General features: G+C 47.1%; 1 protein-coding gene across 1 annotated transcript in view; it reads right to left on the bottom strand.

Annotated features, from left to right (window-relative positions):
* Window positions 1-21,577, bottom strand: part of LOC136943206 (adhesion G protein-coupled receptor A3) — an 80,345-nt gene that overhangs the window by 47,887 nt on the left and 10,881 nt on the right. Inside the window, 10 exon segments of the mRNA XM_067236454.1 lie at window positions 364-579; window positions 838-999; window positions 2,209-2,358; window positions 2,636-2,855; window positions 4,040-4,204; window positions 10,876-11,089; window positions 15,456-15,619; window positions 15,720-15,791; window positions 15,972-16,043; window positions 16,909-16,980. Coding sequence (XP_067092555.1) covers window positions 364-579; window positions 838-999; window positions 2,209-2,358; window positions 2,636-2,855; window positions 4,040-4,204; window positions 10,876-11,089; window positions 15,456-15,619; window positions 15,720-15,791; window positions 15,972-16,043; window positions 16,909-16,980 — 1,507 coding nt within the window.

Raw genomic sequence — 21,577 nt, 5'->3', positions numbered from 1 at the left:
GGGGAGTGGCCTACATTCACTGACTCCCAAATAGCACCCACCCCCCTCTGCAGTCCATCCTATCGCCAGGTGATGGACGGTGTGCCAGCGCGCCACAACAGGACGTCACATCTGGGAGACTAATGGACTCCAGCGACCCAGAGGCGACCAACTGTCCTCTGGAGCCAAACAGCAGTCTGCAGGACAGGACTTCGGTCTTAAGCAAGCTGCTGTCCCGCCAACAGGAGAGAGAGAGGAAGAGGGCCAGTTTTACCTGGCACAGATCAAGCTTGGTCTAGAGCTCCAAAAGTTCCCTTTCGTTTCCACTGTCACTCTGGCGGTGAGATCATGTCCCACACGGAGGTGTTTAAACCTTTACTGTACCTTTGTCAGCGGGTTGGCGTGGGGACCGGTGCTGCTGTTGACCGTGTGACATTTGAAGTTTAGCAGGGCGTCTCCGACGGGGTCCTCGCCAGCCCTGTGCCGGACCGCCCCCCGAGGGAGAGGGGCTCGGGGGGGGCGCTGGACAGCCGTGCAGGACAGACCCAGGAAGTTAGACGGCCTGATAAGGAAGGCCTCCAGGGCTATGTTAGCAGACACCTATAGAGACCAAAGCAAGGTGGAGGGAGGGAGAGAGAGACAGAATAGGAAGTGGTTGGAAGACGAAGCAAGAGAAAGTTGGCTCTCTTTCAGGCTAAAAGTAACTCATTATGCTAAGCTAAAAGTAAAAAACAAAAAAACGATGTTGTGTGTTTAGCTCATATCTCCAATGACTTAAATAGGACAATCAACCTTTGACCAGTTGTGCAAATGACCCGTGTCTGATGTGCTTGTAGGTAGTGTGGTGTGACCGAGTACCTTGGATATGGCCCGGGTGTCGGTGTTGAGGGCTTGGTCGGCGATGCGCTCCACACACTGCACAATGCGCGTGCAGGCTCGGGCCTCCGTTTGGGCCATCCACAAAACATGCTCCTCCACCAGCATCATGTTACTGGCGATGTCGGAGATGTAGTCCCCCAGCTGCACACACACGCCCCCCACACACACACACACAAACACACATATATTCACAGACGCACATCCGTCATTATCATATATCATGCGCACTACAGAAGACACATTTACAATCCCATGTCAGAGTTATGAGGGTGGCGATGGTGACTTAATTCATTATAGAAAGATTTAATTTAGATTAACGGTTAGAATGGGACCTAATCACTTCCTTGGGATGACAGTTGAACTATTTGCATCAGTTTCAGCTTCTATTCCAATGTTCCTTGATGGGAGGGCATGTATTGATGGCACAGCTGGGGGATTAATTATGTTATATGTCTTCCACAGTCACCCCTGTCTGACCTGGTGCTGTATGAGGCTTTGAGCTCGGAGAAACCTCCTTCCTGTCAAAGGCAAACACTCCTCACACACACGCTGACATCTTCTTCAGGGCCAAACCCAGTGTGTACCTTGAAACCAATGGAGCTGTATTTCTCCTGTTAGCCAAGGGCCATTAATCCCTATCCCTGTAGTGGTCATTCAACTACATCCTCAGCACAAGCACGGGGGAAGGGGAAAGCCACAGGATGAGAACGGGAGCGGTTAAAGAGAAAACCTACAGCTCTCCTTCACGATCAATGGAGGGCTAACAGCCAGCAGTTGGCTAACATGTTTTTCATAGTCCACCGTAGACTTACGTCTGATTCCACGGCCCAGTGACAGCCAGGAGCATCTGATCTATTGAAGCAGCCTATAAACTCTGAATGGCACAGGAAAGCCTGCAGTTTACTCCTGCACTCCTCCACTCCTCTGGAAACATCAAATCACTGTTTTACAAAAACAAAGTGCTCAGGACTCGCAGGCATGAATAATGCCCGGCCAGAAATAGCAGCTAACAATATGTATCACTCCCCCTAAATTGTATGTTGTTAGATTGCTGCACTGATGACATGTGGAGAAATTAGCACTAGATGAGGTCGAGCACTGCGAGCTGGAGTCGGAGAGGCGAGCCAGAGAGCCGCACTAAGAGAGACCGTCCTCCAGACAGGCCTTTCATTGGACTAAAAACAGCCAGTGCAGAGGAAACACTTTGGGTTACTTTATAGTGCCTTTGCTCGGATTGAGAATGTGCGGTCAAACACATTGTGAGAGCAGAGCGGGGGCGTGCGTGCGTTCGTGCATGGGTCACAGCGTGCACGTGAGTGGGGGCTCGTTGTCACGCGTGTGTCGTCGTACGTCTTTGCGTTGGTCCACTAATCGCGTGAGCCGCTCCACCAGGTGTGTGACGAAGATCACGTCCATCACGTGGGTGAAGTCTGCCGCCCTGCTGGTGAAGGCCACCAGTTGCTGGGCTAAGGGCTGGGCATTGGTGGCGTTGATGGGCATCTGCAAGAGGTCCGGGTCATCGAGTTACAACAGGATTAGACTTTCGTGTGCAAACGTAGGGCCATGGCATTCACTGCTCCAGTTCATCTATAGCTGTTAATATAAAGTAATGTCGACACAATTCCGATTGAAGAGCAGAACTGCTAAGGCCATTTACATCTGTGGGATTGAAATAGACTACAACATCCATACAGCCTACAGTTTTAAGGCCCTGACTGGTACTGACAGTTAAATAGTTTCGATTGTTGGCGAGATGGAAAGCTGGCACTGGGCATACCTGGGTGAGCTCATGGAGCACACGGGTCACCTCGCTGGCATACGGGCACTGGGTGTAATCGTCCTCGGCCCACCTTCCCTCCCGGTCACAGCGGCGCCAGGCCTTCTTCTCCCTCTGGTTGGGGTGGGGAGGGACGACGCCCTGCGGGTGGGGGGCAGAGCCAAAGGCGGGGGGGGCACAGGGCAGAAAGGCTAGGATTCCCGCCAAGGTCTTTGGCCACCTGTCATGAGATAGAACCCCGCCAGGCTTGTCAATAGGACACTTAGCCAGGCCCACGGCACATTATGACAGCAGTACAATTACTCCTTGTCGCGTAGTTCCTGCCAGAGCTTCTCTACACACCAGTGTGAGCTGGTTAAATACAAACCAGCTAGATAATAGGGTGTTTAATCCCAGCACTGTCATACTGGTCTTCATTTTGGTAAAAGCCGAGGGACAAATAAACAATCTGAAGTAGAGTAGAACCTGTCCTCTCTCTTCTCTATCCTCTCCTTCCTCTCTCCTTGTCATTGTAGTAGCGGCTACTTAGTAATGAATGGCACTAATTTCCTCCCAACAAAAAAGGGGGCTCATTTTCCAGCCCATTACATCCCTGCTGGGCAGAAACAAAGGCTCTCCGCTTGCTGCACTGGAAGTGGGCTGTAAAGTACAGCAGCCATGCTGGAACGTACACGACAACACCGGAGACAAAGTGAGCGGCAGGGAGAGCGAGTGAGAGAGAAAGAGACAGAGCGGAAGAAAGAGAGAGAGACGAGAGAACGAGAGACTACAATGGAACCTCTCAATGAAGAGAGAGAGAGAGCGTGGGTAGAAAAAGTGAGAGGTCCCCGCCCTGTTTTACAGAGCAGCAGTATAGATATTACACGTGGGTGTTTATTTGAATCTAGTAGATTGATACGCCGCACAGTTGTACTTATGGGCATTGGTAGCCTTACAGTGCATAAGTCTTAGCCCATAATTTTCATTTTCTTTTTTCATTTTATTTCTGTGTTATCTCATCTAATTTCCTGTCTGGGGACAGGAACAGGCAGAGTTCAGACATCTAATAATTTGCCTTCCGCTGACAAACAATTTGTCTTCAATTCAAACATCTTCCGGTATTTGACCTAGTCACTTGGCCTTCACCTGAACTGAACCCTTCATTTCTTCAAGTTTTCTTGCCAACCATGTGCCATGGAACAAGTACGAGCGAAGGTACATTGGTACATTGGATTTGTTTAGTCCTGCTCCTCTCGACAACCCCTAGTGCTCTATTTAAACCTTTAACAATAATCTAAGCCTATTACAAATCATGTAAATCCTAACTATGAGCTGCTATACTTATAACAATACTTCATAATCAACTGAGAACTGAGAATAACCTAAGCTAAGCATTACAAATAAGAATGACATTATGTACTGCACCTGAAGTCTCCCTTGTTGCTGATGACCCTCTCCACAGGGCAGTACTGGGCTGATGTCTCCAACACCACTATCTCCATCTGGCGGGACTTGTTGCCACGGGAACTGGTCAACTGGCACTCCCAGATGCCGGACACACCAACGTCAATGTTGGAAAGGATGACTTCACTGGGGGGGGGGGGGGGGGGGGGGAGGGGTAAAGGTAACTTGACTGAGATTGTCTGTGTTTGTGTGTGTGTGTACTGTATGTGTGTGTGTCGAAGGGAGAGAGAAAGACAGAGAGAGAGGAGTGTGTGAGAAGGACAACCTTTTTCTCTCAATGAGACTTGGTTAAAATAAGGATGTGACAAAGTAATGGTGAATCTGCAGAGCACTTGTTGTACATACAGGCACATTTGGGCTATTCAAACTCATGTGACAGCATTGCTCATTGTATGTCAAAATAAACTCAACAAATTGCTAGGCAACAAACTATAACCATGGAAATGTTTCCTCAGAGAAAAGCCAAGTGCTTGATTTACTACCACGTCCTAATTGCCTTAAAATGCACATTTCCACACGTGCCTCACCAAACTGGCACTCTCCACTCACTTTTGTCAAGCGTCGGTTTGTGCCGTGCTCACAACAGTAGACGCAGTTTCCCTCAAAACACGAGTTTTCAAATCCGACTTAAGAGTAACAACACTCCACAAATGGGTGTGTGACAGTTGACATTAAAATTATAAGTGACAGGCTAGAGAAGACACTCAAATCTTCCACAGTAAAAATGATTAGTTGCTGAGTGCACTCTGATGTGCCAGGGCCTAATCCTTGACAGTGTCGCAAAACAGAGAATTTGTGAGAAATATTTATTCAGAGACATGAAATGCAGTTCCCTCTGGCTTCCTCTCTATATAATCTCCAATAACTCAACTAGTCTTCCCTTTTCCCCTCTTACAGCTCCTATAACGAATATCCCATCTCCTATCAATTTCAGCCAACAAACAGAATCACTTAGCAAACATACCCCACATTTTGGTGGTCGGTAAGGTCAGTGATGTCCTCGACTGTATCCTACCCACGTTATCTGCATGTACCAATTCTTCTCAGTGACTTTGCTTCAATGACACTCAGAGGAAAATGTATAATGAAATAACCCATGATTCCATTTTCTACATTTGGCTAACCACTTGTTTCTGATCGGTAGTCTAAAGGGCTTTAAATCAAATTTGAACGCTTGACTGAAGTGATGGGTGATGTGTGTATATGGAGAGAGAGAGAGAGTTGTGCAACACAAACTCCAGGGCATTTGGCAAGACGGTTAGCTAAAAGCTTTGAAACTCAGTGATCATTATTTTATTGGTTGGAGTAGAGTCTCCGCTCCACTGACATAAAAAAAATACCTTAAAGCCCTGAGATGTTCTACATTCAGTCACACAGTACGCATCACTGTCAAACACCCTCCTGAGATCCAGCATCATTCCTATACTTCGCCCTTCTCCTCCATTCATCTGGTTGTCTATAGAGAGATCCGTTAATTATTTCGACTTGTTCAGGGCCCTGCCCAGGAGCAGTAGTGTGCTGCTTCTGTACAGAGGGGACTGATTTAGCCAGCTCTCACAGTAGGAGTCCAGCATTGAGTAATCCTCAGATAGTCAACACAGTTCTACAGCAGCGCCAATCATCTACACAACCGCCACCACCACCACAGGCAGAAATATCTCTCTCTCTCTCTCTTTCCTTCTCCCCATCTCTCTTTCTCATTCTCCCCCTCTTTCTCAAATGGCAGCCTTATTTCCAAGAAACACAGCCACAAAGTAGGGTTTCAACTCTCCAGTCAGGCCGTAAATAGAAAAGCCTCTGAGCTCCATCCAAGAGTAGCCTGAAGGCTGCAGTCCTCTCTTTCATTCCTGCTACAAACCTTACAGAAGAGGGACCACTGACCTGTCCTCACGTCAAGATCAAATGCTGAGAATGGCCGAGAATGGAGATGGTGACGATGATGTTGACATTGACAATGAATGTGACGATGGAGATGATGAGTGCGTGGACTTAATACTGGAGCGCGAGCGTTGGATGCATGAGGTTTTCATCTCTGTGCAGATCAACACGTGTGTGGGACTGAGAGACAGAAGTAGTTGCTACCCAGTCGGTCGAGGGGCCAGTTACATCACTGGTGAACACTGGCCAACACACAGAGACATTTCTCTCTCCTTCCCTCCATCTCTCTCTCCCCCAACCCTGAATCTCTCTCTGTGTCTCTCTCTGTCTCTCTCTCTCCCTCCCCCCTCCCCTTGCAATCTCTGGTTAAGCCTAGTCTAAGCCTTTTAAAAGAACTGTGTATTAAAACAGTTGTACCAGACAGAATAGAGATGTTATGTTTTATAACAATCACAGACTATGGAGGTTCAGACAGTATTATTGTGGCTAGCTAGTGTGAAGCGTTCAACAACAGCAAGGATTAGCTAGGTAGCATTGCACACTATCTAAAATGAACCAAAATGAACTTGAACCCAAGGCAAAAAGACTGCATAGGAATTAGTGCAGCAGGCTGGCCGGCTTGTTCGGTAGTCTACAGTTTGGGAAGGTCGTTCTCACACTGCATAATAACCATATGTGAGACAGCCTCAGTGCAGAACCCCTGAGCAGGACAGGGGCACACACATACACACAATCACACACACACAAACCACACATACAAACACATCACACACACCAAAAGCAATGACCTAAATGCACACCAACAAGTACTCCATTGTGGAGTTCTCCGCCTGGAGTTCTTCCTGAAGGCCTCATTAGGACCATTTACACTCTCTGCAGATATTCAACAATTTGTTTACATAATGCTTTCTGCGACAGTAAACTTTTAATCTGTTCCCTTTTCATTAGAAGTCTTTTAAAACTCAGGCTTTTTAATGAACTTCTTTACAACAGTACTTCTCATAGGATGTGAGGATGTTCATACACACACACACACATAAACACATCTACTGTACACAATCACACACAACACATCACATCCAAGCACTGGATGACAGGGGACTAAAAGCACACACACACACCAACAGTCTCTCTGACTGACTCTTGGCCAGTGATGATAACGCTTTAATAAAGAGGGCTAAATCTGAGAGCCGACAGTAGCGGCCTGAAAGCTTTACAGAGAGATTTCAGAATAAATAAAAGATCTCTCCTGCAGCCCCATCCTTGAAAGCAGATGTTGGTCTGCGTGATGATTGTCCTCCCCTCCTACCTCATTTAGAACCAGATATGCTGCTCCTCATATTGAAGTGCTTAAGGTGCCACAGTAAACTGGGCTTTGTGGGGGAACACTACCTCAAATGACCTGACCATTATTTAAACTCATATACTACATTAGTGGTAAATGTCCATCTGTTTTTGGAATGACCTCGATGTCACTGCATTACTCTGATACACTTGCCATTATCAGCTTCTCTCGTTTCATTGGTTTAACTTAGCTGACGATCAACTAACGAACTGGGAAGCATTATTCAATTCTAGCCGGAATGACACAATTAATGATGGTCTCCATAGTGACTGATGTCAGCGGAGACCGTTTAACCTGGAAAAGTCCCTGAACCAGGTAGCAGGGAACGAGAGAGCTGAAATCTGGGCAGGACTGCACAGGACAGAGAGGATAGAGCAGGGACTGCGTCAAGCGATGATAAAGGGAGACAGATTCGGGAATAATGAAGAGAGAGAACAGAGGGAAAAATGGATAAAAGTCGAGCACGACATGAAAAAGCAGAGAAAGTAGGAGGGAGAACAGGAGATAGAGAAAGAATAAAGGGCACGGAGGAGGAGCGTCTTCCTTTTCTTTCCCCAGCATGGAATGCTTCCCAGGTCTTCAGTTCACTGCTAGATTAGGGTGATTAAAAATGGAGAGGATTAAGAAAGATACCACCAAAGCTGCGGCTGGCTGCAGGCTTGAAAGGCCTTGATTAATGGAACATGAATTACAGGCTGGGCCCATGTCCGCCGCTAGCATCGCTTACTGAGAGCCGGGGCTGGCACTATTGCTCAGCATCCGTCTTTAATACACACACACACACGTGCGCGCACACACACCTTGCATCGGACCTTATTTTTGGCTCGGATTCTGAATGAAATATGAAAATGAATCAGCCTATTGCCCTTCTCCGGCGAGAGGTGCTGTAATGACACATAATACATGCACAGCAGCAGTATTAGAGTAGCCAACACACACATTCTTAGTTATTATTCTTAGCTTAAGTTGTTCTCTGTGAATTATTCAGTGAATTGTTCAGTATTCTAGAATTGTTCTTTCTTACGTTGTTAAATACTATTGTTGATATAGTTGAAAAGTATAGCATCTCATATAGGTTAAGATTTACAGTATTCATAGTTTAGATGAGTACTATAGGTGTACATAGGCTGCTAGGGATTGTCAAGAGGAGCAGCACCAAATAATTCCAATGTGCCTTTACTAGTACTTGTTACAAACTCAAACTTGAACGTACACACACACGCTTACGCACAAAATACACACAGTTGCAAACACATTAGGAATATGCACAAACCAACATACACACACAAACCAACAGACAGCAGGACACACTTATGTCAATGACAGTGAGATTGGGTCATAGTCAGAATGTTTGCACAGGTTATTTTGTGTGACACTGTATTGACTATAAAATAAACCGCTTCAAGCTAAGAAAACATCACTGAGTCACCTTAACAGGGGTCATAAAATCTAAATTCGATGCGACTTGCCTCAGCGTATCTGATTATATTGTGCCAATCTCGAGTTTCAGGTTCAAGGGACGTTAAGCTACATGATAAATCCTGTGTGTTTAGACTTTTCTCCTCCGATGAGTTGAACGACTTGGGGTGACTGACTCAAGAGTACATTACTTCAAGGTGAACTACATCAACACAGAGCATAACCACTCAAATATTGGCTGGTGTCATTAACCTGGCATTGGCACACACTGCCATGGCTTGAGCCAGGGCATTAGTAATCCCTGATCCCTTCTCTTTACTAAATGAGAGGCGCCGAGGCCAACGAGCCTAACATTCCCTAATTCCCCTGTACGTCTTTCCACACCAGTGTTTATGATAAAGGTTGGGGAGGGGGTTGGTTCAGACTGGGCCCAGTGTGTGTTGTTCTTGGACAGGTCTGTTTCATACACTCGTTGTCTGTGGTGGAAATGAAGGCATGTCTCCTCGCCTGGTCCTCTGTGAGGAGAGCTCGCTGGCTGCCAAGAGCAACATGACTGTATAGGTTCCACTTGGGGAGGGGGGGAGATGGCATAATTTGTGTATACAAGGGAGAGCCTGCCACTAATTACGAGGCGAGCCTAATCAGAATGGGAATGAGGTGAAATCCATCAGGTTCTGTTGGGAGGTGTTCTGTTGGGACATGCCGGTGGAAAATAAGTGTTTGGTTCTCCTACCGGCGAGGGGGGAAAGAGAGAGGGGGTCGGGCGTGGGGTGGTGGTGGGGCAGCACGGTACAATAAAGTACAGCAGTACAGTACAATGTGTACTGAGGGGAATGGAGGGCGTGATGACCGTCACAAATCACTGCCGAGCCAATGTGGCGTAAAGGGCTCTCCTCAGAGCCTCACAATTATGGACACTGGGCTGGTTCTCTCCAGTCTACCAAACTACTGCTGCACGGCTGCGGTGGCCCCCCACAGTGTTGGCTCATCACTCTCCAAGTCTTTCACACACGCAAGTCATACGTTCACCAGAGCTGCTTGATGACTTTCTGTGTAAACAATTCAGAAGCGAGCACCACAGCTGTTGCAGCCTATTAGCTGGGGTGTTAAGCATCCATTAGCTTGTATCTAATGACTGGCCAGGTGGAACAGCCTAGGGAAGGAATGTTCATCATTTAGGTAAACTTCTCAAGCTCCTTTCATCTATTTACGATGAGAATCGTTATGAACATGAGGGAATACAGTTGAAATCGGAAGATCCACGGGGCATCTCTCAGAATCGCTCCTACTGATTTGAAGCGTGAAAGGGACTGACTGGCTTCGCATAATAAACACAGGCTATCGGTCAAATCAGGAGCACCGCACACGGTGCTATTCTTCCCAGAAAGCATGCTGAAGGAACCAGCATTCCTGTTGCTAAGTAAACCATGCTGGGAGCGTTCCGCCTGTTGACACATGGAAACATATTTCTGTCAGCGCTCCATCAATATTTATGTTTGAGAGGCTGTGCATTGGGAGCGAGCGGGAGCAGTTAAACTAATCAGCGGCAATGAGTCTTCCCCCCCATCCCCGATGAAGACTAAGCCACACACACACACACACAAGCCCCTGCCGCCCCCGGGGAGGAAACACAAAGACAGGAAGAGGATGTTGCCCCCCCAACGCTCAGGGTAAAAATGTGAGAAAAGCAACACCGGGAGCATTATCGCCGTAATTATGATTCAGCATCTGCTCGTGTTAGCGTGTGATCAGCTAGCGCTCTGACAATGTTGCCGGAGTGCAAGGCTAACCTCCAGAGAGGAGTGGCAGACTGCTCAGAGGTGCTGGCATGCCGCCAAGCCAATCCAGGCCTGTCCTTTCAGATCCTTATCAAGGGCGGCCGCAACAAAAGGTAAATCACAGCCACGATCTGAGAGAGAGAGAGAGAGATAGATAGAGGGAAAGGGGGATGGGTATTTGTGTGGATGTTTGTGTCTGCTTTGTGCAGGTCTTGGCATTGCGAATGCTGCAGGGCACACTGCATGAGCGATCAGTACGTGTGTGGGTGTGTGCATTCATGAGCACGGTACATGAGTTCATGACCTAGCCCTCCTCTCCTCGTGTCCTCTCTCGCCGCCCCCAGTCCTTCCTCGCCCTGCCTCCCCTCCCTCCTCACCTGGTGAGCAGGCAGCAGTCGTGTAGCAGTGTGTCCTCCAAGTAGACACCCCTCTCCTCCTGGGTGTGGACGGGCTGGCCGTTGTGGCGCCAGTGCAAGCTCACCTGGGGCTCCAGGTAGGAGCCGGTACACTGCAGGGGCAACCTGTCCCCCCGGAACACCAGCTGCCTCTGGGATGGGATCAGCTGGAAGAGGGGCAGCTCCAGGGGTCCGTCTGCAGGGAAGACATGGAGGACAGGAGGTCAGTGGATGAGGGAGGACTCATACACGGATAGAGAGGGACGACACTTGCAGATACACACGTAATCCTTTATTCTCTGCTGTACTGAGCCAAACGTCTTGATGCAGTCAGATGGCGTGATAAGGAGGAACACCCTAGAGATGCCATGGACCCACCGTGACTGTCACTACCAGGAGACGGTTGGTGCTCGTTACGGCCACTTTTTTGTATATATTTCTGTCTGTGGAGTGTTGTCTTACCCTTCCATTTCTTTCCTCCCTCATTCTCATTCATATATTCAGATGTCGGTCTGTGATTGGCTTATCAACTACATTCCTCGTCACTAGCGCAACTGTTCCCAGCCAATCAGCTGTGCGTCCATCTTCCATTAAAACATCAACTGTCTCATGTTCGAAAGCAGATTGATTCTGTGTTTGTGCTGCTCAAATTGACTTGTTTGTGTAATTCGTTGCTATCGGCTATTCTGTTTCTACCCTGTGGTAAAAGTATCGGTTATTTCTTTTAGATATCATCCTCCAACACTCTCATCCTTTAGTGGCTATTAATGCGCCTATACGTAGTATAGTGCTTTTTGTTTGGTCATTCGCACATGGACAAGGGGACAGTTAGACTGCTTGTGTGCATACACCACATCACGTAGTTTAAACTTGTTAAGAACACTTAGGCAAGGAACGATGCCTAAGTGTACTTAGGCATCGTACTGTACTTTTGTTAAAGAGGCATTAATTGGTATTTAGCATGATTTGGTTAGGCAGGTTTATTTAGTACTTTCACTGTTTTCTTTTGTTTGGCACCATTCTTTTGCTTTATTTATTCATTTTTTGTCCTCTTTGCCAATTACTTTGTTGAAATAAATATCCCTTTTTGTAAGGCGCACACTGCCAAACACTTTCCATGTTTCTGTTGGGCCCCTTCTCTCTCCCTAGACAAAGACAAACTAAAGAGATGGTAGTAACTGCTCTACATTAGCGATGGGATTCTTTGATCCTAATTCCTTCTCAAGAGTGACATAATGATTGAAAGTGGATTAAGACCTGAGAGGAGAGGGACTCTGTGGATGGAAAGAGAGAGGATGAGATATGGATCTCATCATGCCTGACCCTGCTGTAGAATGAGCATCTAAATAAAATCTTAAACACATGCCTCCAGTTGCACATAATGGGATTCTAATGGATTACAGTGGTGCACAATGGGTTGGCGAGAATCAATCATGTGTTTCAGGACCAGCAAACCCTGGTTCATCACGTCTTCTTGGCTTGCATTCCTACCTGCAGAATTTCTCCAGACGCCGGGGGAACATGTTTGATTGGACGCTGCAAGACATTTCCTTGGATCGGCTCCAGAGAGCGGAGCAGAGCATCGCTCTGCCTTCACCTCCATTCAGATCAATGGCGGACGCCCGCAGCACAGCCGCACTTACAGCGTGACGGCCCGTTGGCTCCACGGGTCGTAAACCGCCGGCTTTTATGGCCGCCCATACATTTCACTGGAGCCGTGGACGTCTAAGTGACATCTCTATTGTGAATGGAGCCAGATAGGCCCAGGGAGAGTGGCTACAGCCTTACACGTCCCCTGGGCTATCTTAAATATACGCCGTGATGTTTATGGTAATGCGTAATCTGGTGAGCGATCAAGTCTGTTTATAGGAGCCGACGCCTGACCTTGATTTTATGCAACGCATGATGAATAGCATCATGCGTGGCATCAGTACTGCACATTGCAGGGCTAACACTGCATGGGTGTAGATGATAGGCTACAGTAAACTGCAGAACTTAGTGATTATCTGGCATGCTCACAGCTAAACTCTGCCGATATTGCAGTGGTAAAGAGTCTAATTGATTTAGTACATCAACACTTGGGTTTATTGCTAACACAGCAGTAATCGCTGCTAAACGGTGGCTACAGTGACTGTAACCCTGTTAGCACTACAGGAAGCTACACATCCAAGCAGCATGTGGCATTTGACTGTTGACTTGGCTGATGCTGATATTGTTGATTCAACACTTTGAGCCAAGGATTAGAGAGTAGCAGATCACTCGTGCCTCTCAGGCCCTGCCAGAGAAACACACTTGTGTCCATGTGGGTACGTGCGTGTGTGTGAACATCAGATAGCCAGAGGGATCCCTGTGTGTGATGGCGCAAGCAACGCCTGAGAAAGTCCATATCTGCATGCATGCGTGTGGCGTGTGCACACCGTGTAAGTGTACACGTGTGGGTTTGTATGCGAGGCTGAAGGGATAGTTTGCACAGCAAGACGGAATAGGGTCACTGCGCCGCAGTTACCACATTAACCAAATTGACCTGTCTCTCTGGCGGGGAGATGCAGAACATCTGCCGTGGTGGGGCCAGGGGCATGCAGTGGACACATGCCCGAGCCACTGGTAGCAGATTTCAACCAGAGATCCATAAAAAAAAGCACACAGAAAGGACATGCAATCCCAAACACGCAAAGTATACACGCGTTTACCCAAACACTCACACGTTTACCACACGTTTATGCATCCACATACGAGCATTTAAATGTACACACACAAACTCACTGTATGAGTACTGATGTGTCTCAAACAACATTTATAGATGGAAGGAGAAATGGTTAAAAGTGGAATGGCTGCTGACAATCTAACATTCAGCCAGGCTGCTGTGTTCTTGTCAACCTTGATTTCTCCCTTTATTTGAAGATGCTGTGAATGTTGACAAAAATCATTTTCTCACAAGCTCTGCTCTCATGGAGTAGCTTTCGAAGAGAACTCAAATTCGAGGTAATTACATGCCAGGTACTGTGTAAAATCATGTCCTTTTGTGTTGCCAAATACCACCAGCTAGGACAGGCACGTAGAAATTCTTCTTAGGCCATGCAGCGACCAATAAAAGAGCACTTCACTGCTGTGCCATCACACAATAAATAATTCCAAAGATGCAGGAGACCCTTGGGGAGTCTGAATCAACCAATTATTGATTATACATTATTCTATTTCATGCGAATCCATATTTATAGTGGGGTTGTAGGGTTTTTGCACAGGGTCTCATGGAAGCCGAGGAGAAGGTTCTCCGTGGGTAGATGGGTCGAGCAGACGTGCTGTACGTCTGCCCTGACCGCGCCGCAGGAAACCCCTGATCCCCCACAGGAAGTGCCCCTCCGTTTCCCTTTCCTTGAGAGGGACAGCCACCCTGAGCGCTCCGCCAGGCACAGGGAGCGGAGGCGTCGCGGGGCCTTGACATCTGCTACTCATCACGGTGGAGAAGAAGCCGCAGAAACGAGGCGTGGTAACAGCTCCTAGTGTGTACTGAAATACGAAAAATTTATATATATATATATATAAATATATTTTTTTTACGATGGTTTGTTATCTTATCTAGAGCTATATTCTTCTTGACGCACCTTTCATCAGACGTGTGTGATCAGATCTGACGTGCTACGGTGGAGCAGGGACTGGAGGGAAGCCGCACGGCATTCCATGACACAAAGTGAAGCCATATGGGGATAATAGCTTGCAAATAACATTACAAGAAGTGCTTGTAGGAGCTCTGTACTGTGTCCAATCGAAGATGGCTGTTGCCAAGCACATAAATAAGGCAATGTAAAAGGCTATTGTAGAGAGAGAGGGGTAGTGAGACATGCAGGGTAGGGGGAAAGGGGGGGGGGGGGGGTGGGGTGCATAACGTTATCATGCTGTAATCCCATAATGGATGTGTTAGGCCTGAGAACAGAGAATGCACCACCCCACCACCCTAATTCCACACTTGGCTCTTCATCACATAGTCCTGCGTGGATTTAGCCTTTAATTGCTGGGATTGTTCAACGCAAATGAAAAACGCTCCGGATTACAGCGAATAACTTTGGGTTGGTATGTGCGGCTCAGACAGAGAAGTGTCAAGGTATTGAGAACAAGAGGGAGACAGGAAAAAGGCCTTTTATATGAGCAGCATTTCTCCCCTTCTAACCCCACAAACACACACTCACACATCCAACAATAAGTCCATGGGAACTCACTTTTCCAGCTCTCATCTCATGCGATTCTGTCACACCGATGTAATATCCTGAAAGCGTATACAGGCCGTGGGGGGGTGATGGGGAGTGGGGCCAGAGGCTATCACGTATGAGACAACCTCGCGACACACAGCACACAGCAGAGATGGAAAAACCAGAACATTCTACCTTTCATCTCTCTCTCGTCATCTATGCTCCTCACACTCTGGCCTCACATATACACACAAGGGGCGATCGCAAACACACCAACGGGGACATCGGCGCTCACATCGACTCCATCCCCGCCCTGTGAACCAAGCCCACCGTGTTCCGGCAGACATACTGTTAGAAAGAGGGTCCTATTGACAGTACCACATCGGAGCTGCTGTTCTCGGAGGTTGCGGAACTCCAGGCCGTGGAGGTGGTTGGGGTACACGCACAGGGTGTCGTTGGCGATGCGGACGCCCTTGGCCCGGGCCCACAGCAGCAGCCACTCCAGCTGGCAGTCGCAGAACAGAGACTCCGTACTGAAGTTCCTGATGGGACACGACACAGGAGGAACGTTTGTATTCTCGACGTGTGCGTTTGTATGTGTGTGTGTGTGCGAGTGTGTTTCGATCTCCCTGGTGTTCTTACAGGACTCTGAGGGACAGAAGGTTGGTGAAGAGTCCCGCAGGCAGGGAATAGAAAATATTTCCAGAAAGGTACCTGTGAGGGGAGACAATGCCAGATCCATGTTCAAATGGTTTGAAGAAGTTCAACAGCAACAGAATCGGTTGAGGCGTTAGTTTGGAACCACATTATCTAAGATAAACAACATATTTTCAACACACTCATTGCAAATTGTGCGTTGCAGAGCTGTATGTTTTCAATTAGGAGATTACTCACAACTTGGAAAGATTGCCAAGGTCTATGAACATTTCAGGAGAGAGGCAGCCAATCCTGTTGTTGGACAGATCCCTAGATGGACAAAAAAACAACTTTGTGGTTTAGAGATAAGCCAATCCTATTGGACTTGAACCATTAAGAGTAGTAATCTTGGACGGGTTGTCAGGGAATGTGTGTGTGTGACAGAAAACAGAATGGGTTTTGCTGTGACAACAAGTTTGTGTAGTGCGTGTGTCAGCTTGTGTATCTGTTGAGTCTCTGCCCTCTTCTCTCAATAATCTAATAACAAGAGCTTAAGTAGCTCATGGAACTGTGATGTTCCAACCAGCCCAACTCTCAGGACATTAACCCTGACCTTTAACAACCTTTGACCTCTCACAAACACACACACACACATACACACAAGTCATACGGAGGCCTCCTAGATGTGAGTAGCTGAGTGCAGTTGCGATTGTGGCTCCGTGCCCTTCCCCTCTGTAATTAAAGAGCTGCTTTGCTGGAGCAGCTGTGGGAAAATAAGCAAAGCACTTGAGTAATCACCAGTTGGGGAGCACTTAAATTAGCACGAGGCAGCTCCTTTAGCCTGGCACACACGCGTCCCAAACCAGCATCCCTGCAACACCCTGCCAGTCTAAAAACCTGGACGATCATGATAGAATTAAGACATTTATACCGTAGACTTCATCTAAAGCCTTCTGTTTGTGTGTGTGTGCGTGCATGTCTTTGTGTGTGAGTGCTCAATTAAAGCATCCTAGCAAAATATCACCACTACTGCAGTGATAGCAGGCCACCCTACCTGTCCCCCCCCCACCCTCCACACACCCACCCATCCACACACCCTCCACACAACCACACACACGCACGCAAACACACCCACCCACACACACGCACACACCAACACACAGGCCATTTTGGGAAAGTGCTCTGTTATACTCACAGTCTTCTAAGAGACAGCAGTCCACGGAAGGCTCCGGGCTCCAGTGTGCTAATCAAATTATTCCTCAGGTCCCTAGAGAGAGAGAGAAAGATAAAGATAAAGATAAAAAGAGAGAGAGAGAGAGAGAGAGAGAGAGAGAGAGAGAGAGAGAGAGAGAGAGAGAGAGAGAGAGAGAGAGAGAGAGAGAGAGAGAGAGAGAGAGAGAGAGAGAGAGAGAGAGAGAGAGAGAGAGAGAGAGAGAGAGAGAGAGAGAGAGAGAGAGAGAGAGAGAGAGAGAGAGTGGGAGGGAGGTAGGTAGGTAGGTAGGTAGGTAGGTAGGTAGGTAGGTAGGTAGGTAGGTAGGTAGGTAGGTAGGTAGGTAGGTAGGTAGGTAGGTAGGTAGGTAGGTAGGTAGGTAGGGAGTGAGTGAGTGAGTGAGGGAGTGAGGGAGTGAGGGAGTGAGGGAGGGTGGGTAAAGAAAAAGAGATGGACGGGAGAAAGGGGGAAAAAAATGTGAGCAACAGAACAAGAATAGAAATGGAAAGTAAAGAATGAAAGTCAGAGTTGGAAGGCAGAAAAGACAGAAACAGAGAGAGAGAGAGAGAGAGAGAGAGAGAGAGAGAGAGAGAGAGAGAGAGAGAGAGAGAGAGAGACAGAGAGAGAGACAGAGAGAGAGAGAGGCTCCCAGAACTCGTCAGAGCAGAGAAGTCCACCTCACACTGACATTGAGATGTAAACATCATTTTCAGAGGATCATAATTCCTGCATGAGTGTATTTAGAGGGTTTATACATTCTATAACTATATAGAGTAAAATTGACATGGTTTTCTACATTGTTGAGAAATTCAAGAGTGCATACTGCTATCTGAAAACCACAAATCCACAGGAAAAACGTAATTACATACAGAGACTCGGAGAAAAATCGTATTTTGTCTTAGCGTGGTGGTGACATAGCTGTGTTCCCCTGAACAGAACATCTTATCCTATCTACCACCACTATCCACAATCAGAGCGAGAGAGTGAACGACAGAGAAAGAGAGAGACAGAGAAAGGAAGGAAAGGTTCCTAACATATGTATTAAGAAGAGTAGCACCTGTTTGTCCAACAGATGTTCTTTCCCTGCTATGCAGAAACAGTGTGGTGCCTAACAGAGAGAAGAGTACGCACACACACACACACACAGACACACACACATTGCCGTTTCAGCCGAGTTCTCTCAGTTCCCGGCCCCAAGTTGCTAAGAAAAGGACCCGCATCATCGCCGTACCCCGCTTCTCCTGATTTCCCCATTGAAAGCCAAAGATAACTTCCTGAAACTGTGTCCCCTGTTTCCTCCGCCTGCTTCTGTCAGGAGCGGTGAACATCACAGGCAGCTCGCTGCCTTGCTCTCCAGCCAGATGTGCCGGGGTGAGGAGCCACACAAACACATGGCTCAGCTCTCCTAGTCCGGCTCCAGCTGCTTCTACAGCTAGCAGCTAGCAGCTAGCAGTCATCATGGCTGGGAGAGAGCTAACCAGGGAGAAGAATGAAACAATGCAACAACACTCGAAAATATAAATGCCAATCTTTTTTAAATCAACTGTGAAGAACTTAGCTAAATGATTCCTCTGTTGTTTTAGGCCACAGCGTAACCACTCGATGTTGCATCCAGGCAGCATGAGGTGAAGGCTACTGCCAAAGAACAAGGAGTGCTTTGCCGTAACTGATATTACTACTTTAACTTTACTACGTCAAAAACACTGAAGGACAGGCTGTTTTACACGGTAGGCCTTCACTGGAACTGGTGGTAATTTGGTCAATGTTAATCGTTAAACACACATAGCCACACACTTGCACACACAAACAAGGGAGGGAAGCCATCATTATCGTCAGATAAATGACTCCTGTCTGGGTTTAATGATCTGTGTCTTGTGTTAAATTGTTCGGTCCAGAGTTAAAACACACTTTGTCTGTGCCGTTAGTCCTTCCCTAGCGACCGCCACCAAGCAGCCATGTAGACACAAGGTCTGTCTCTAACCTTCACCACACTTTCAGTCACTGTCCTGAACATGCATTCTGTATGCATATATATACGGTCTGGTGGACCACAATAGTGGGCAATGAAAGACAGCTTTTCGTGGATCAGATAAGTATAGACATTGTAAACAGCCCCTTCATAGACTAAGCAAAACTGAAACTCAGTCACTTTTGGAAAAATATTTCTGATTTAAGAAGTCAGCGAGTCAGCAGTCTGTCTGTCTTTCCCTGACCACGTAGCACATGCCATGCGTACGGGTAGCACCAGTGGGTTAGTTGTGATGTCCTGTCTCTGCAGGTCTTTGATCACGTACAAACTGCAACAAGAAGACCAGGCCAAGGGCTGGGGCTGAAGGACTGTCACCTGGCCTGTGGTACCTTCTGTACGCCTCCTTTTCATCTCTCCGAGTCTGCAGCAGCCAGCGGTCTCCTCAGCTGGGAGCTGTCCATCTGTCTCAGGGCTGACCAGTCAGCACTTCCCCTAACAGCCCTGGGCCTGGGGGCAGTTATGAGTGAGGTCAAATACAGAGGAGGAAGCAGCTAGCTAGCTGCTAGCTATAAGTATGCAGTTAGTGCAGTGCAGAAATGTCTGACAAGACCTTGACAGAGAAAAGCACAACCCAAAAAATGCCTGCAGGGCATTTTTTACAGTTTGCTAAAACATTGTTGTTAAACTATTTGGGTCTGAGAGGCTTCATGTCTTTATGCTTTCCAAAGACCTCCTGCTCTGTTATACTGCCACATACTCATAATAACAGGGCTGGTTTACTGACAGTGTTCTATTCATCAGCAACAAGCTCTGTCTTCCAGTACCGCGCATGTGATTGTTGTGTTGTAGCATTGTTGGATTGGGTGATTGGCAGGGGAAAGAGAAAGGCCGGATGGAAGTCCACTAGAATAAATAAGTCTTCCCGTTTCCTCAGACTAGTCTGTTTGTAGCTGTGGTCAAGAATAACACAGACACACACACACACACACACACAGTCCTATGTCTGAACATACCTATAAACAAACCCAAGGGCGACTATGAGGTGACCGACTCTTCGATACGTTCATCTGTGTAAACTCGGATGAGATGAATGTTTAAACAACAATCGTTTGGTTCTCTGCACACTGAGTGCTGGAAGTGAAGGGAGGAAACACTGACATAAACTCATCTCTTTGTGGCTAATGTTTAAAAGGCCACTGAAGTGGTTCCCTATTCATTTCCACAGTGCTGTATATCTTAGACTGCTGGAGTTCCCCACGTCTGTTTGACTCTTGAGATGTTCAGCTATTTCCCATGTAGTATGACACTAATGGGTAGATTAATCTCTGTTTCAATGACTTGCCACACACCCACACACATGCGTGCAAACACACTCCTGAATAGGGTGACTGGACCACACGCATGCTTCACAGACATAGTGCAGGACCTCATCTAACTATCTGCGTTCCTCTTGGAATCAGTGTTGTTGTAACTGGCCTCAGATTCAGTCAAATCTCAAGTACATGTAAACAGAGAAGAAAACATCAAGTTACTGTGAAGAATCCAACTGACCGCCAGAAGGGTTACGTAAGGGTTAATGATGATATAGCATGGAGTAATAGATTTGCTGTCCATGAAATATCTTTCTACTACGGTTTAACGCACTAAATTCCAACAATGCACCATGGTGCATTAGATAGGTTGCATGGTATATCACATGGAATGAGTGAGGACAAATATGATTGTGTAAGCCTTGTGTCATGTCTAATTTAATTCATTCCTAACAGCAATGTTATGTGTTTCCAGCAAACATAATTTAATCCTCTAGAGTAGGGGACTGAAGTCAAAATCCACTGTGACTCAAGAAAAGGCCAATTTGATACAACGCATGACGACTTCTCTCACCACCCTCAACACACATAAACACACATCTCCTACCCAACCAGTGAGCAACCGTGAGAGAAATAGAGAGAAAGAAAGAGAAATAAAGAGTGGGGGGGGAAGAGTGGGAGGCATATAGACTAATGAGAGGAGAGTTCACTCTCTGACAGTGAGAAAAGGCCACTGTGTAGCAGCAGTGGCCTCATTGCTGGAAAACTGCCTCCTCCTCTGTCTCTCCCACCGCGGACCGGGAATAACACAAGACCTTTAGCTCCACACCCCTCACACAGTCAAGCTGTCAGTAGCTGCATGACAAGTCTCTTGGCCTAAGGTTTGAAAACGTGTTGTGTTTGCATTGATACCCCCCTCATATCTTTATGCTAATAAGGCGGTCCGTTTAACTCATTTGTTAATACTCCAAATATTCGTGGGTCAATTTGCACTGCCTTTGAGCAGCATGGAAGGGAAATATGTCTCTCACACTCCCCAAATGAGAGAAACACATCTCATTAGGGTGGAAACAGCCACCTACGGAATTGTAAATAAATATGCTTTGAAAAGTCGCTCGGGAGCAAAAAGAAGGGGTAGTTAGACAGTTCAGTCCAATTAGAAAGTCTGGGCGCATGTCTGTGTGACAGACTTGTAGCAACCACTGCCAGAGCTTCAAAAGCCATTGGGCTTTCCCTCACTGTGTTAGTTGGGAAATAACATATAGAATTCAAGGGGCCAACCATCATGAATTAGTAAGGTCCCTAGCTAGAGATATGGCATTGACAGACTACATCTGAATGCAGCCCAATGCTAATACATTTTGCCAAACAAGCT

The sequence above is a fragment of the Osmerus mordax genome, chromosome 5, assembly GCF_038355195.1.
Source record: "Osmerus mordax isolate fOsmMor3 chromosome 5, fOsmMor3.pri, whole genome shotgun sequence".
In the NCBI taxonomy this organism is placed as follows: domain Eukaryota; kingdom Metazoa; phylum Chordata; class Actinopteri; order Osmeriformes; family Osmeridae; genus Osmerus; species Osmerus mordax.
Note: the sequence above shows the minus strand (reverse complement) of the source record. Positions and strands in the feature narration are given on the sequence as shown.